This window comes from Lepidochelys olivacea (genome assembly GCF_965140295.1).
Source record: "Lepidochelys olivacea isolate rLepOli2 genome assembly, chromosome: 8".
Taxonomy (NCBI): domain Eukaryota; kingdom Metazoa; phylum Chordata; order Testudines; family Cheloniidae; genus Lepidochelys; species Lepidochelys olivacea.
The window spans coordinates 76,915,010-76,933,580 of record NC_140418.1 but is presented as its reverse complement, the minus strand read 5'-3'; the positions used below and the strand labels follow the sequence as shown (position 1 = coordinate 76,933,580).

The following is an 18,571-nucleotide window of genomic DNA, read 5'->3' as shown; positions in this document are numbered from 1 at the left end:
AACAATTAATTAATTAACTAATACAAACAATTAATTAATTAACTAATACAAACAATTAATTAATTAACTAATACAAACAATTAAGTGGAGAGACACTCATCTAGGCATGCCATAAGCTTGTAACTGTGATATGGGAGTCTGGAAGACTTGGTCACAGTCCCTGATAGTCCCTATTCATAAAAGGGGAGACCCAGCTGTTTTGTGGAAATGTCATTGATACACCCTAAAGAGAATTGCAGCCAAGATAGAAAACTTTCTGACTGAAGAACAAGGGGTTTTAGACCTAGAAGGGGTACAGTGGAGCAAATGTTCAACCTGCATGTGCTATGTGAGAGAGTACTGGAGAACGATGGAAGTTTTTGTGAATTTTGCTAAGGTGTTTGATAGCATATGGGACAAACCTCTTTGGGAAATCCTATGGTTGATCGGATTGGTGAAAACGTAATAAGCTGAAGGTAAACCTCTATGGAAGCATGATGGCTTTCATGTTTGTGGGACACGAGCAAAGTAGTTGGTTTGACTTGAGGATAGGTGCCAGCCAGGGTGCTTGCTATCCACGAACCCTCTTCAACCTGTTATCTTGAAGAAATATTAAGAGGAGCCACTGATGGAAACTTATAGGAGATGTCTGTTGGTGGATACAAAATTAGTCATCTGTGCTTCACCAGTGATATTGACCTGATCAGATTGTCAGAAGAAGAGGTGCACAAATTTCTAGAAAGAGTAGTAATGGAAGCAGAGAAGTTAGATATTCAAAGACAATGGTGACATCTGTTAGAAAAGGTGAAAATATTTCTACCCAAATCTGAGGAACCATTGGAGTACGTTGAGCACTTCAAATGTCTGTGCAGTGTGTGACTACAAGGGATGTTAAAAATCATGTAGAGATCAGACATAGAATTGAACTCACGACTGCTGCTGTAGTGACACTCAGACACATTTGGAGAAGCAAAGATGCAGTCTCTTGCCTTCAGCATCTTATGTGTATGGGAGACGTGGACTTCAAGGAAACATTAAGACGCTTTCTGCCTTTGCATTGCAATGTTATAGGTGACTAGTGCACGTTATCTGTACTTTGCTCATGATTAGCAAGGAGACAATCTCCCAAATTTACAACATAACTGGAGTGACGAGAGATATCATTGAGACAAAGAAAACTTGAGTTTACAGGGCATGTGGGTTGGATGAGCAGAGGAAAATTGCTGAAGAAAATTTTTCCAGGGACTGGTGCCAGGGGCAAAGGGCTCCCATGGTGAGTGTTTGTTTTTCAGCTATGTGGCTGACTCAGGGGTGGGCAAACTTTTTGGCCTGAGGGCCACATCAGGGTTCCGAAACTGGTATGGAGGGCCGGGTAGGGAAGGCTGTGCCTCCCCAAACAGCCTGGCCCCTGCCTCCTATCCGCCCCCTCCCACTTCCTGCCCCGACTACCCCCCTCAGAATCTCTGACCCATCCAACCCCCTCCCGGGACTCCACACCCATCCAACCCCCCCGCCCCGCTCCCTGTCCCCTGACTGCCCTGACCCCATCCACACCCCTGCCAGGCCCCCCAGGACTCCCATGCCTATCCAACCGCCCCCAGTCCTCTGACTGCCCCCTGGGACCCCTTACCATGCCGTTCAGAGCACCAGGACTGGTAGTTGTGCTGCCTGGACATAGCCAGCCAAGCCGCCACGCAGTCTAGAGCACTGGGGCAGGCCAGCGGCTCTCTCAGCCATGCTGCCCGGCAGGAGCTCGCAGCCCCACCGCCCAGAGCGCTGGTGGCACGGCAAGTTGAGGCTGCAGGGGAGTGGGGACAGCAGGGGAAGAGCCGGGGGCTAGCCTCGAGGGCCAGTCTGGACAGTCCCGTGGGCCACATAGTTTGCACCTGTGGGCTGACTGGATGGGATACAATGTGGTGTGCTTCTCAAGGCTATGTGAAGTCTGCAAAACATGGAGGAATTTTGCTGGCCAGTGACTCTTGCGTTGTTTACTGTTCATTGTGATTTGACTCTATGGTGCTTTGCACTGTGAGAGAATAAATGTATGTATGCATGTATAGTCATGACATGCAGAAAGAAAAAGACAACTGAATCACAAGACTGTATATTCATGGAATGGTTTTCATAGCAAATACCAGGGGTAATACTTCAGCTGTCTGTGCCCAAAATCTGCAGTGGAATGGTTTTCCCACCGCTTGAATATTACGTGCATAGATATAAGTACAGTTTGTATCAGTTGATTTTAAATATTATATTTTGTTTAAATTTGTGGGCATATTGAGAAATTCCAACAGGTATGTTTTCAAAGAGTTTCATGAGATGTTAGCCATATAACTCCCCTCATAGTCAATTGAGTTGTACAGTTAAAATGCTGCATTGCACTTTGAAATTTTAGTGTTTAGAGTATCCTATCAAATTAGAAAAAGATTCAGGTATTCTGAAAGCTTTGGTGGGGAGTGGGGGATGATGAGGGCGGTCTTGTCAATTGTATTGTTCTTTGTGTTGAAATTTGTAATATAACATTCAGTTTTAAATTTTGCTATTAAAATATTTTCTGTTTGCAGCCTTATGTGTGAAAAGCGAATTTTTGAAACTGTGAATAGTGTACGGCATCCCTTTTTGGTGAACCTTTTTGCTTGTTTCCAAACCAAAGATCACGTTTGCTTTGTAATGGAATATGCTGCTGGTGGAGACCTGATGATGCACATTCATACTGATGTCTTTTCTGAACCAAGAGCAGTGTAAGTGTTCACACTGTTAGTACCATTAAATATTTAAAAGCTTTGATATACATTGTTCTGTTTCAGTGGGCTGAAAAAAATACTATGTTCAACTTTTCTTGCCTTCGCATGCTTGTGTATTGGATCACTTCATTTAGTACTGTAATCATCTTAAATGGACTAAAGATTAAAGCCTTGTTAAAATACATTCAACCCAGTTTGGTTAGAAGAAAAAATATATATTCTGTTTTGGTTATGATAGTCAAAGCATTTTTTAGGCTGTCAGAATGTAAGCTTATATGCTAATAGCTTAAATCTAAATTGCCTTTAAATGTAAATACGTAATATTTGTAATGCTATTTTGAAGAATTAGTAGTCTGTTTAAAATGTTAGCTGAAATTAAAAGATTATATAAATGTACCGGCTTCAGCGGGAAGTGTTGGATACTATGGCAATGGGTGCCATAGAAAACTACAGTATAGGCAGACAAAACATGTTACAGGTTGGGCCACATTTGTCTAAACTTTTACCTGGTAAATTTTAAAGCTTTGACTTAGAATTGTATAGAATTCCACATGTATCACATATTAAAAAATCCTCTGAAGAGAAGTTTCTATATGCAGACTATCTGCACTCTTCCGAAAGTAATTAATAAAAAACACTGATTAATTTAGCAAGACTGAAATGCACTGAAATTCTAGCTTTTATTTAATTATTCGAACAGGTTTTATGCTGCGTGTGTGGTTCTTGGACTCCAGTATTTACATGAGCACAAAATAGTTTATAGGTAAGTAATCAATACTTTCTCACTACTGGAATTTTAATAATTTCTCCTTTTCTTAACACTGTTTTTCTTCATCTCTACCCTGATTTGCTTACTGGACGCATTATGTTTTTATTTGTTATATTCCTTTCAATGCTAGCAGAAAAAGTTTGTTCTGACATACTTATGAGTGTAAACCATAAGTTATTGATGGAAGTCTTAAATCAGGAAAGGGGTAACTAAATTTAAGAGGGACATTGTACTGCTCTTTTATTTTTGAATAACTTTTTTATCTTAGAGTGCCTTATTATTATTGAGTATCACTATAGGCATATCAGTAATTCCATTTTACTTTCAAATATTGTTTTTTAGAGATTTGAAGTTGGATAACTTATTGCTGGATACAGAAGGATTTGTGAAAATAGCCGACTTTGGTCTTTGCAAAGAAGGTAACTGCTTTTCTTTTAAATGATTTTTCAGTTGGATTACACTTGACTGTTAGCAGTTAAGCAGTCTTAGAGGTAGGAGCACCTAGCATATTTACTCTGTCTATATATCATTGTAGAAAAAAATCTCTGGGATCTTCAGCTGGAGAACAGTGGAAGCAAAAGACCCTCAGTGGGGAGATCACCCGAGTGTCTGCTATCAGGGTTCTCCTCTTCTGTTGGAATGACTGTACGCAAGAGGGTTGTTACTTTGTCATATCTGCGTGTTAATAATAAGTCATATCACATTTTGCTCAACAGTACTTTGTCCTGTTAGAAGCATCATCCAATAATATTTAGAAGCATTCATTTTCTTTCCATCTACACTGTTCCCTTCTAATTCATTGTCCACTTTCAACAATTTTAAAATAATTCACACAACAAAGTGCAGTGGAAATAGCTCCCTAAATAGAGCACAGCTCAAAATAGTGAAATATCTTCAAAAGGACCCACATTTTAATAGTCAGTTTCTGGCGTCTAGCTGCTTTCTTAAAAATGAGACATAAAACAGATCTAGTATCAGTAATTCAGATTCTCTGCCTGCATTGGGACATGTGTCCCCTTTTCTAACAACTCAGTGGGGGGAGAGGGATGGCCATCAACAGGACGAATCTAACCGGATTTGTTTCTTCCTTTTCCAGCTTGCTTTACTTGTCCTACAACTTTCCAGGTGCCAGCACTATAGGAAATGGAATTTAGTAAATTGAGGGCAGTAGGTCAAAGATTACAGTTGAATTGTTTGCATATCTTTGATACTAGTTATGTGACTATTCGACTATAAACAAAAACTTCCTAGAAAATGACAAAGGGTCATGTTATAAATGTAAAAGATCAATGAGAGAGACAGATTTCCTCGTTTTTCAATAAAGTCAAGCTCTATAGGATACTTTTTAACATGGAAAATTACTCTTTTTCTTTGCAGTTTACCTTTAAAGTTTGGCACAGAGTTTGTACCCACAACCTCCTAATACCACAACAGTCCTTGGTGCCATTGCCATAGTGTTAATTCTACACTTTCTGCAGATGTTATATTTGGGGGTGGCGGTATGGGGTAAAAAAGCATGAAGACTGCACTAGTACTGTATAATTGTTCAGAAGCATGTTTTGGGGGACGGAATGTTGTATGTCACTCTGAAGGTGTGGACAATCCATGCATGCGTCCTCGTGGTCTGATACAGCCTTGCAGGTGAGCTGCACCTCAATTTTCCCAAGCAGAGCAGCAGTAGATTCACTTTAACAGCCAAGGCACGGAGAAGCCAACATAAGTTAACCAAATGCCATGTCACTTTTTAATCATATTTCATTGCAACGAACAGTTCACCAGGGCCGTTATTCAGGGCTCCCAAATTTAGTCTACACCGAAGTCTCTGAGTCAGCTTAGGCTTATCTGTAGGTGCCTGAGAGAGAGAGCACCACCCACAACAGCCAGTCTGGGTTCTATTCCCCTCAGCTTCTGTGTGTTTAAATAGCCCAGCCCCAGAAAGTGGCAGGGCCTACTTGATTATCCCTAGGCTGTCAGCTCCAGCCTATCCCTTAAAGAGGTAGTACACCTTTCCCTATACATTTTCACAGTCCCAACCACCCTGATGCCCTTGAGCATTAGTATCATGACATAGTGATGTCTACAGTAATACCCTTAGTCACTACTGGTGCAACATACAGCACCTATCACGGGGGGACCTGGTCTATAACTAGGGCCCCTAGGCACTGTGGTAATACAAAATAATAATAATCATCATTCCAACTTTAATAGAGATTTGTTATATCGTCGTATTTGTATACTGTGGATATCTTCAACTAAATCCTGTGCAAGACTTTCTCTGACTTTGATGTCATATGCTAGAATCTGGTAGAAGAAACCCTACTAATTTATAGTTCTGCTGTGAAAAATGATTATGTAAAATGAAACCTTATTCAACAGATTCACTCCATGTACATCGTAATCTTTTTTGCTTATCTGAGTGTCAAAAATAAGTGTATGCTATTTTTTTACTTCTGTTACCTGCTCTGGTTGCAGTGCTGCAAATGACAAATGTGTTCTATTTCTTCTCATGTGCCAACAGAATTGTTTACTAAGTTCCACTTTGTTGCATCTCTCCAAGCGCATTGTCTTCAATGTGATGACCAAGGTGTAACGGAGGGGCTAATTTGGCTTGCAGAATCATCAGTACGGGTAGTCATGTACAGACAGAGAATCCAGCTCGAAGCACAGGGCCAAGACGGTGTTTGCACGGCTGACAAAGGGGGGAAAGATTTGTAAACTGAACTCATTTGTTGAAGTCCAATAATTAATTTTTTTCCTTTACATAGTTGAAGAATAAATCTTACTGACTGAAGCAGTTGTTTACTTGGAAGGGGAGTAGTAAGAATACATCTTGTTTCTTATGAATATTGTAATTTTTGCAGGAATGGGATTTGGAGATAGAACAAGCACCTTCTGTGGCACTCCAGAATTTCTTGCACCGGAAGTGTTGACAGAAACATCCTACACAAGAGCTGTGGACTGGTGGGGTCTTGGTGTACTCATCTATGAGATGCTAGTTGGGGAGGTAAGCATGGTTGTAGCAAAAAAAATATTTGATAGTCCATCAGATTTGGATGTGTGTAAGCAACCTTATAAAACCTAGCATGATTACAAAAATAAACTGGATATCTCAAGCTCTCGAATTCTAGAATGTCCTACCTTTTTAAGCTTACAGCTATTGTATCATATAGGCCTGGTTCCATATCCTGTATGGATTTTTATGGGATATCTTAATGAGAAAACTTGAAGGTGTAGCTTTTTTTGCTGTTAAAAATAGAGGAATAGAAAACACTATAGGCCAGATCTTCAGCAGGTGTAAATCATTGTAGCTCATTGATTTCAGTGGCACTATACAGTTTGAATACCAAACTTAATCATTTGTAACTTTCAAACCACTTCACCAGTTACCTTCAGATTAGACTGAGTATTAGGGAGATTTACAAAAACAAGGCTGAAGTTCTAGCAACAGCTATTTTTAACACTGGAGCGTGCAATTTCAGATCAGAACATATGGAAAAAGTATTGGATTCTTTTTTTAAAGATCTAAGATTGTAAACCAAATGGTTTGTTTGTTAAGCAAAATTAGATGAACAAACAAAAACCAATATACCACAACTTTGGCCTCAGTGCAAGCATGGAAAATTTCAACTTAACAGTTTTGGGGAGAAAATCAAGATATTCTGAAGAAGGGGGAAAGTTACAATGGAAGTTGAAATTCAACCTTAAACTGTAGTGTGCTCTCACAGCAACCTGTAGGTCACGATGCAAGACACACTTATTTAGCATTTGACATACTGTTTTTCTCTTGAGAGACAAGGTAGTTGTGGTAAGCTCTCTTATTGGGACCAATTTCTGTTGGTGGCTTTTTCCTTCCCCCAACAGAAGTTGGTGTAATAAGATTCACCTACCTTCACTCTTTATATCCTCATATCTCATAACATGGTTACAACACCCTTTTGCTCTTCACACTTTCTGTGAATGTCCTATCTAATTTGTTTTCTTTGTAGTAGCCAAGAAATTCTGCACCATAGATGTTAGTATATATAAATGAATATTACCTCCCCTCCTGCCCTAATTGCAAAAACTCCTTAAAGGTGATACAACTGCTTAAGTTGAAAAATAGTATTAGAGAAGTATTTATTAATAATAGCTGTCTAATGCCATGTGCATTCTGTCCTTTGAGAAAAAAGTTAATCACACAACCTACTTTTGTCCGTTTTCCATCTTTACCCCTAACGTCTGTTTCTTCAAATGGAAATGAAGCGCACCAACACCCTATGACCTACAAATAGTCCATAAACCACAGTTTAAAAACTGCTGGATGGTATGATGTGGTAAATGTTTTCTCAAAATGAATTTGGGATGACCACATTACCTTGGAGTGGCAGCCACCTGAAACAAGTACTAATAAATGCTCTACCATGTTAGATAGTTTATTATTTATGCCTCAGTGCACAGGAAAACTATTTATAAATGTGTTTTTAAAAACCAAACGTTTTTAAAAAAAATGATTAAGGGACAAGATGTTGTGGCCTGCCTTGTCTGTCTATAAGTAGTATTACTATCGCATTTTCCCCTATAGAGAGCTGCGTTATCTATTACAGGGAGGGAAAATAATTTGACACATTGAGACATTTAACTCTGAATGGGCAGCTGAATGTGCAATAAGGCAATTGTTCTCCTGTTTGCCTTACCTTAAATATGGCAGCAGCAGCAACTTGCTTTAGTTTATTTAGAAATAATAGGTTGATTTTAAAAGTTAGCTTCCAAAAATGATTTGTCTTTTTTTTTCCCCTCCTTAAACTACTTTATTATAGTCACCCTTCCCTGGAGATGATGAAGAAGAGGTTTTTGACAGTATTGTAAATGATGAAGTAAGATATCCACGGTTCCTTTCTACAGAAGCCATCTCTATAATGAGAAGGGTAAGACTATAGTAAAAGAGTGAAATATTTTCATGTTTTTGTTGTCTAATTATTGTTTTCCATGAAGAGGGGAATTTAAGTGCCTGCATTACATTTGACATTGTTTTCTCATCAGATTGGTTTCAGAACTGCTTCACTGTTACTTTTTAAAATCAGCATCACCATTTTGATTTGTAAATAATAGTCAAACACTTAAGTTTCATGTTATTCTCTAGTTAGTAAAAAAAAAAATTCCTACAAAATCATTTTCATTCATTAAAACTTCTTACATTACATTTTATAAATTAAACTTTTGTTAATCTCTTAACACTGACCCAGATTTTTCTAGATACATTCTTTCCCAGCCACATTTAAATAGGAAATTCTGTAACAGAACACCTTCCCAGAGACTCGCATGGTAGCTCAGTACTACCACATGAGTATTCTATGCTAAGAAGAGACTTTGGGATTTTCACATTTCATTCTGTCAGGGGTTGGAAATACCACACACACTACATCTAAAAGTCTCTTCTCGTAAGAATGGGAGAGGAGGCACAATTGTATAGACACAGCATAAGTGAAATACCTTAGGCTAAAGGGTGCAGCCATATGCTCAACTAATATACAGTGTGCTTTCCAATAGTATAAGAATTTTGGCCAGACGCACCAGGGCAAACCCTTAAGAAAAAAATCCATAGCATTGGCAATGTCCCCATAGAATAGACAGGACCATTACTTTTCTTCCAGAAAATGTGCTAAATGAATTTTATTGTGCTCAGATTAACCTCAGAAAACAGATTCCAGTACCTGAGTAGACACAGCATGCAGTTTTGTGTTTCAAACAGAATGCTTAGTTCATGAGATCACCCCGTCTGGTGAATTGCGTGATTTCATTTATCTTCCTTCTGAGATGCTAAATTATTTCACTGTTTAGGAGGGACAGAAGATAGTTTTGCTAACAAATATTTAACCTTAAAACTGAAGGAAAGAAATTCTATAAGCAGATTAAAAAGCCCCATCTGTTGAAATGTGATTAGAGCTTTGTTCCTTTAAATCTTAGACTTAAAATGTTTCAATTGCTGGATAAAGCATACCGTACCAAGTCATACGACTAAACCTAAAACTATTGACATCTATATCTAAATCTTTTCCAAATGCACTAGATTTAAACTGACCCCATTTAGATAATCTCATATTAAGAGGAAGAGAACTCCACTCTAATATAGCAGTAAAGGAAGACTGCACTATTTAAGATTGCATTACAGGATCTTTCATTCTGAAGCTGGGCAGAAGGAGGCTTGGCTATTCTCCTACAATATTAGGGCAATAAAATACATTCAAGCAGTTCCCAGTCCTTCATAGTAAGGCTATTGATTAATCACAGTTAATTCATGCGATTAACTGAAAAAAAAATTGTGATTAAAAAGATTAATTGCAGTTTTAATCGCACTATTAATAGAATACGAATTGAAATTTATTAAATATTTTGGATGTTTCTTCATTTTCATATATATTGTATGCTGTGTTGTAATTGAAATCAGTATATATTTATACACATTTGCACTGTAAAAATAAATATTATGTCAGTTCCCCTCATACAAGTAGTGTAGTGCAATCTTTGCTGTGAAAGTGCAACTTACAAACTGTAGATTTTCGTTGTTGTTGTTACATAACTGCACTCAAAAACAAAACAATGTAAAACTTCAGAGCCTACAAGTCCACCCAGTCCTACTTCTTGTTCGGCCAATCGCTAAGGCAAACAAGTTTTTTTACATTTATAGGAGATAATGCTGCACGCTTCTTATTAACGTCACCTGAAAGTGAGAACAGGCATTGCAAGGTCTTTACGGGCCAAATATGCTAAACATTCATATGCCCCTTCATGCTTCGGCCACCATCGCAGAGGACATTCTTCCATGCTGACAAGGCTCGTTAAAAAAATGCATTGTTTAAATTTGTAACTGAACTCCTTGGGGGAGAATTGTATGACCCCTGCTCTGTTTTACCCGCATTCTGCCATATATTTCATGTTATACCAGTTTCGGATGATGACCCAGCACTTTATTCATTTTAAGAACACTTTCACTGCAGATTTGACAAAACCAATGTGAGATTTCTAAAGATAGCTACAGCATTTGACCCAAGGCTTAAAAATCTGAAGTATCTTCCAAAATCTGAGAGGGATGAGGTGTGGAGCGTGCTTTCAGAAGTCTTGAGAGCAACACTCTGATGCGGAAACTACAAAACACAAACCCTGAAAAAAAAAAAAAAAAATCAACCTTTTGCTGGTGGCATCTGACTCAGATAATGAAAATCAACATGCATCAGTCCACACTGGTTTGGATTGTTATCTAGCAGAACCCATCCTCAGCATGGACGCATAGCCCTTGGAATGGTGGTTGAAGCATGAAGGGACATATGACTCATCAGCGCATGTAAATATCTTGCAATGCCCGCTACAACGGTGCTATGAGAACACCTGTTCACTTTCAGGTGACATTGTAAACAAGAAGAGTGCAGCGTTATCTCCTGAAAATGTAAATAAACTTGTTTAAGCGATTGGCTGAACAAGAAGTAGGACTGAGTGGACTTGCAGGCTCTAAAATTTTACATTATGTACAAAAAATGCATTCAAAAACAGTTCTACATTTGTAAGTTCAACTTTCATGCTAAAGAGATTGCACTACAGTACTTGTATTAGGTGAATTGAAAAATACTGTTTTTACAGTGCAAATACTTGTAATCAAATTATAAAGTGAACACTGTACACTTTATATTGTGTTATTGTAATGAATGTATTTCAAAAATGTACAAAACATCCAAAAATATTTAAATAAATGGTATTCTATTGCTTAACAGTGCAATTAATTGCAATTTTTTTAAACATGCGACAGCCCGATTTCATGGATTTTTAAAGCCAGGAAGGACCACAGTGGTGATATAGTCTGACCTCCTGCATAACACATAAGCATGGAATTCCTCCTAAGAATTCCTGTGACAAGCCCAATAACTTCTGGTTGAACTATCGCATATCTTCTGGTCTTTCGAGAAGTGATGGAGAATCTAACACTTTTTCCTTGGTAAATTGTTCAAATGGCCAGTTACCTTCGCTGCTTAAAAAAAGTTGTTCCTTATTTCAAGTTTGCATAGCTTCAGTTCCACAAGATAGCAGACAAAGGCATAGTGATCTGTCTATCAAATATCCCCCAGATACTTACCAACAGTGATCAAGTCATGTCTTAACCATCTCTCTGATAAGATAAAAAGATGGTGGCTCTTTAGATTCTCACTGTAAGGTTGGTTTACCAGACTGATCATTCAGTGCTCTTACTGAACCTTTTCCAAATTGTCAATATCCTTCCTGAAGTTTGAACACTAGATCTTGTCACAGTATTCCAGCAATAGTCTCATTAATGCTGTATACAAATGTAATAGCACCACCTTACTGTTGTTTTATATTCCAGTTTATACATCCAAGAGTTGCATTACCTTTCTTAGTTGCAGTATCCCGTTTGAGAGCTCATGTTCAGTTGGTTATCCACCATAACCCCCCAAGTCCTTTTCAAAGTCACTTCTTTCTAGGATCCAGTCCCCTCACAGCTTGTAAATATGATCTTACTTGGTCCATGTCCAGGAAATGGGACTTCCTTTTTGTTCAATACACAGGTTGTAAGGAAGGGAACAGAAGCCTTGCAAATCCCGTCCAAGGTGGATGAAATTGCTTATTATGGAAAGTTGCAAAGGAAGTAATAAAGGTGCCCATTAGCATTCATTTCATTCATGCTATGGTGACTTCATGGGCAAAAAGATACTGGTTATCCTATGAAATTATATGGAAATGGTAGTACCTCTGCACTCCTTCACCTCAGTGGCTAATACTGCTTTTCAGTGGTGGGTTATCCAAACCATTGCTGTCCGTTCTTATTTCTATGCTGCTGATCTGTTAGCCCAGTGAAAGAGAGCGGCCTTACAGAATAGTCACTCCAAACTGGACACTTACACTTACTGGCAAGAACAGAGTTTTCCCATGTGATCACCCAGGACCTGGTGTTAGGACTTGCATGTTAACGATATGGTAGATACTAATTATCCTCTTAGTTTTAACTTATTTTGTTGTGTTCAGGTCATGGATGAGTGTGGTATGTGACAGTATTTAGTAAAAGGATGAGTTAAATGTCTGTTTGGTTAGAAACTTAACACAAGCATAGAATTGAGGTGTTGGCTTATGGGCCCATTTATAGAATAACATGCTTCTATATGGAGATCAGAATTTAGGGTCTTCAGTGACTGGAAATCTCACATTTCCCTCTGTGGCAAAGCATGAAGCAGTTTTCAGCCTTTTCTAACAAAACTGAGCCCTGTGAAACAGGGTATGGAGGGGTGGAGAAATATGGATGCTGTAAGGACGCACTTTCTCCCAGGTTAAATGAGGGAAAAGATGACAAGCTTAAGTAAATTTTACAATTTGTAAAGAAACTTAGAGCTTTTGCCTTTGCCTCTTCTACTCCATGGGCAACACATTTCCTCTAGGACAGAGTATGTGCTTTTCCAGTAAATCTAATCTCCTTGCTCCTTTGGACTGTAGCATCAGCTACCTATTCTGTATTTTCCCCCCCAATTTTGAGTGCTAAGATCTTCAAAATGTTTTGTTAGCTGCTACGAAGAAATCCAGAGCGGCGTCTTGGAGCTGGTGAGAAAGATGCCGAGGATGTGAAAAAGCATCACTTCTTCCGGGTAAGTAAAAGCTAGTGTAGTTTGTAAAATATTAATTCTCAGAGGCAGGAAACTAACCCACAATTAATTGTTTTACAGCTAATAGATTGGAATGCTTTGCTGGCTAAGAAAGTGAAGCCCCCTTTTGTACCCACCATTAGAGGAAGAGAAGATGTTAGTAATTTTGATGATGAATTTACCTCAGAAGCACCTATTCTCACTCCACCCCGGGAACCCAGGATACTTTCAGAAGAAGAGCAGGAAACATTCAGAGATTTTGATTACATTGCTGATTGGTGTTAAATTTCTAGATACTGTGAAATCCTAGCTAACCGGCTCAGAAGAATACCAACCCTTCAATTGCTCTGTGCCACCTGTAGCTTCTGATTTTTATTCACATGAAGATTTAGTGTACTGTTTAATACTCTTGTGAAGAGTGGCCTCCATGTCATACTTATCTGAGCACTGGAAAGCAGTTCTATAGCATTTAAGCTGAGTTGGTGACTACAGGCCACATTAAGCTCCCTCACATGGACACACTTAAATCTGTACTGTAATTTTTACTTTTCTACAGCAGATAACATTGTAAAATACATGCCTTAAGTGGGGGGGGAGGGAGATTTTGAGCTAGATTGATAACCATTTAATTTTATTCAGCCATCTTAAAATAGAAGTTTGGGGTGCTGTTGACATTCATGAGAATATGGTTTTTATCTGGAGAAGGCAAATGGTCAGTTTTTTAAAAAATTACTGTAATGTCCAAAAATGTTTAATTTTAGACTTATGCACACTTTCAGCTTGTTTTAAAATGGAAACTAAGAACTGATGCCTTGTTTTGTAAATTTTCTATGGTATTTATTAGAAAAAAAGTGTTAAATGCCTTTGCGAGAGAACAGTAAAAGTGCTTCCATAAAAACAAAACACAGACAGGTCCTGAAAGTTTACCAAAGCCACTTGCCAAAACAGTTTTTGCTTTTAAGCATGGCTTAAAAAAAGAAAAGGGGGGGGGAAGGGGAGGGAGAAGGGACTCAGCAGATAAGAATGTCTGTTCAGTCTTATCAATAGCGTGTGTTCCTAAGTCCATCCACTTCTGTACTCTTGAAATCCAAGCCTTTTTCCACTAATTGGACAAATCTTAAGTTAATCATACCATATTTAGCTATCTAGTTCATCTTGTCTACTATATATCATATCTTAGAAAACAAAAGGTTTTGAATGTATACATGCTGTGAACATGTATATTTGGAAGTTGTTGTAATGCATTCTTAGTTACAGGCATGTAATTTAATTGTACCACTTCATGAATTTTGCACAGTGGCCATGTGAACACATCACAGAACTCTGATTTAATAGACTAACATTTGTATACATTTTGGGCCACTGAATTCCAGAACTTAGATTGGTAATTACGGAGGGTAAAAGCAATATGTTGTAACAGAATGTATAAATATTTTTGATAAGTGTATATTTTATAAACTTCAACACTAAAACCTGTACCTCAAAAGTCAAAAAATAGTTTAGACCAGATACTGTGTGTACTTTTAAACTCCTCCATAGAACTATTTTTGGCTGTCAGTGTTCTGTAAGTAAACAGCCACTCTTGGAAACAAGTTCAGTGTTTTCCTTAACTCAATAACATTTATATTTGATCCTGTGCTTACCTCTTGTAGGTTCATCTGGGTACCTGGAGAGAAAATGGTTAGCAAAGACTGTAAAAATCCAAAGTCAAATGAGTGCAGATTGTGGAATTACATATTCCAAATGAAATACGAAAGAAACACAAACCATGCTGATCTTTAAAGAATGGAGTAGTGAAACACCAAGGTGTTACTTTTGAAAAGTGAACCTTTTGTAAGTAAATGACTGTTGGTTAGAACACTAAATATCAGAAGTCCTGAACCATGAGGCCTCTGGGAGAAAATGGGTTGATAGACCTGAATAATGTATAGGACAGTTTCCTTTTAGGCAAAAAGGAAGAATGGCAACAGGACAGAATATAGAAATCATGTTTTTGGTTTATTAAATGAAGGTCTTAAAGTGGGAACAATATAATTTAACTTGTTTCAAGATGCTGATTATCTTTGAAGTGCGAACGAAACAACTTAAAAATTTAAGCACTCAATACTTTTGAGGTACAGTCTGTTTACCCTTTTGGGCTCCCAAACATATATAGAGAAAAAAGTGTCTAAAAGAGGATGCTTAGCATTTAAAAAGCACCCTGGGAAATACCTTTTTGTAACTACATCTTGTACAGAATTTTTCTTCATCTAAGTAAATCACTAAAAAAAAATAGTAGGGCAGGGTATGTTCACACAGTTAAGCTGAAAGAAAGCACTAATTTTATCTCTGTAGTTTTTTAAAATTATTTTTAGGCAGATTAAGATTTTAACTAGATTGTAAATATATTTTGCTATACTTTATCTGTATGTGGCTGCTCAAGCACTTTGTAAGGAAATTAGGATATTTTAGAATGGTACACTATGCATTAAAATGAAATGTGCCTTTAACAATGTCATTCGAAGTGTTTTGCAGTCATTAATATCACAAATTAAAGTATAAATAGTTTGTAACTTGTGTCCTAAATATGATTTTACTGATTGACTGTGTAGTGACTTACATATTTCACTCCCCCACAGATTTTTCTGAATTTGATATTTAACCACCATAAGAGAGGACACTTAGAACAAAACTCCAAACTTTTTGGTAGAACCTTAGTTACTAATTGCTGCTTACTTTACACTGGCACACAGTCCAAGGGAGCCTAATATGACCATCTGTGTAAGAGCACCCTTTAATAGCTTAATGTTTACAGGGATGATGGTATATAAAGATTAGTTCCTGTTAATTTAAAAAAAAAAGTGTTATACATGGTTGATTCCTGACTAAGCAAAGCCGAATTTTACCACTGTTCATTTTAATAAGTTGTAGCAACTTTTCACTTACATTTTAATTAGCAGCATATGAGCAATGCCTACTGCCTTCATACTACAGGTGTCTATAAGCTACTTTAAATCTAAATGTCCAGGTCATTGGTGATGCAGCTGAGGAATCCTGCCCCTTCACTAATCAGGCTGATTGATAATACAGCACATGATGTATATGCTCATTCTTTCCTAAACAGATGCCTCCCTTGGGTACTACTCTACAAGCTGGACCATGAGTCTTCTGAGCATGGGTTACCTGCTGAACCTAAAAAGCCCCTCTCCAAAGAGCACCCCAAGGGGACCAGAGTAGGAGATTATCCTGAGAGCTAGAGATCATGTTCCCTTATGTGAGAAAAGGTAGTGTTTATTTAAAAACCACCACCCATAAAACATCTGGGCCCATTCTTTAGCACCACTCAGTCCAGAAAGTGAAATAAATGGGGACAGTTACTTTAATAGGAGTACTTGCTTTCATGAGCTACAGCTTATGCTTAAATAAATGTTAGTCTCTAAGGTGCCACAAGCCCTCCTTTTCTTTTTGTGAATACAGACTAACAGCTGCTACTCTGAAACCTATGGTTAAGAAAAGACTTTCAAGAGTACCTATGTGAGTTAGGATCTGAAATTAAAACTGAGTTGTCTACAAGTTGGAGCCTGTTTTTAAAGATAAGCTTATGAATGGGATGAAAATAGTCTACAGCTAACCCTTATTTACTCCTGTAGTAGGACTGACGTATCAAAGGCTGCAAGGCCTAGAAAAAGTCCCTCAAGTTCAGAAAAATCTATTCTGTAGCACCTATGATCTGACAGTAAAGTATTATTCCTCCTCTCTACAAGGGATTGGGCCTGTAGGTAGATTAGAGGAGTTGCCTCAGTGCCACTACAGCAATCCTCAAAGCAGGCTCCTACTTTTCTTCTCTGGTCGTCAGCATTCTACCACACCCTCGCTCTGTGCTGGAGGATATCTTCCCTCATGCCCAAATTTTATGAAACATGCTTCTTTAGGTCAAACTAACTTTGCTGGGGATTACCTTTGAAGGGGACATCCCATACAGTACTTTCAGCTTCAATCCTTGGGTTTTTTAAAAATCAAGTCTTAAAATAAGCTGCCGTAGGTTTACTAAGCACAATACCTGGTAAGGTTACCTTAGCACACTGTGCACAACACAGGTCAACCAGTTAAGAACCTTAACTATTCAGTACTTTGAAAGGCCCTGGTTTAGCTCACAGGCACTGGAACTGTAAGAGCACACAACAGTAGTCTAGGGCAAGAATATCAACCTACTGACAATCAAGGGAAAGTTTATGAAGCTTGAATGCAACTTATCTCCACCCAGTTAGTCTGGATATGCAGGATACCACCTTTTACTCCTCTAGAATGGGAACTAATGATCACATGTAGTCAGGACTTCAAATGGCATGAAAAACAAAACAAAAAGAAACTTAAAGCTGCCACATTTCAAGTCTTCAGTGAGAGAAAGGAATTAAAACTGAAGCAGCAAGAAAACAGTGAGCACTATTGACAATTAGTAATATTAGCACTGGGCACAGAGCCCTGCCTTGGATGGATTAGGACCAGATGTGTAGCAGCCTGACCCCCTCAGCTGTTCATTTTGATAATTAAAGTAAATCTTGCACCTGTGATGCAAAATTAGTTCAGAAACCAGAAGTACATTTGTTGCTTTGAACACAAAGGGACACTGTCAAGAGGCATCCAGTTTTGGAAGCAATTAGTTTGGGGGAGGGGGAGACAACTCCTGACTTAACTCCTCAGCACCTGGACTATCATTTCAAATGCTAAGTGCTAATTTAGAGTGCATCAGTGCTAAAAGCTTAACTATCAGCTAGCCAAATTTGATATAGATGAAAATGACAGGGCAGTATCAGTATTTGACGTAGTTTATCATCTTTTGTAGAATGAGATGTCAGTGTCCAAGAATTCAAATAATTCAGTCTGTTTCTTTTAGTTGCTTCAGAGTTAAGTGAAATTCACAGAAACAGGGTGAGACCTCAATGAGAATCAAGGAGGCTGTGCCAACAATGACTAATCTTTTCATAACAAGTTCAGAAGCCTTCAGCAGCAGTTGTGCAAATATTCAAACTGCTTTTGGGCAACTGTTTGCACAGTGGGTTAAGTCTACCATACTGTAAATTGCAGCTAACTACAAATATTAAAACTACACTAGAGATTAAAAATTGCCAAGAGAATGAGTGTGAAAGTATTTTTGATAGGACCCATACTGGTATGAAGATCTGCCAGATTATGTTCAATCTTAAACTGCTCCGACTATGTCACATTCTAGCAAAATATGCAAGGCAGTAAATGTTTTTGGAAAAGTTTATTGGGAATTACATAATTTCAATTGTTTTCCAAAATACATTTTACTAGATTCCCTACAAAAGAAATCTAAACTATAATATGAAATTGAACTTGTTCCAACAGTCATTAAATATTTACTTCCACTAATATATACATACAAAATGCCACACAATTATTTTGTTTACCCTTGGAATGTGTGCTGTGTTCCAGCAGTTTGATTTTCATATCCTCCTCCAGTT

At 38.0% G+C, this 18,571-nt stretch overlaps 1 protein-coding gene across 3 annotated transcripts in view; it reads left to right on the top strand.

The window, feature by feature from the left end:
• The window catches only part of PKN2 (protein kinase N2), a 136,019-nt gene that overhangs the window by 106,003 nt on the left and 11,445 nt on the right, over positions 1-18,571 (top strand). For 2 of the 3 annotated variants that reach the window (XM_084637104.1, XM_084637103.1), the window contains exons 16-22: positions 2,544-2,720; positions 3,424-3,486; positions 3,835-3,911; positions 6,354-6,496; positions 8,289-8,396; positions 13,029-13,109; positions 13,188-18,452. In XM_084637104.1, coding sequence (XP_084493230.1) covers positions 2,544-2,720; positions 3,424-3,486; positions 3,835-3,911; positions 6,354-6,496; positions 8,289-8,396; positions 13,029-13,109; positions 13,188-13,391 — 853 coding nt within the window. In that variant the 3' untranslated portion in view covers positions 13,392-18,452. Of the gene's footprint in view, positions 1-2,543; positions 2,721-3,423; positions 3,487-3,834; positions 3,912-6,353; positions 6,497-8,288; positions 8,397-13,028; positions 13,110-13,187; positions 18,453-18,571 lie in introns of those variants that run through there. The other variant, XM_084637105.1, reaches the window with a different exon arrangement.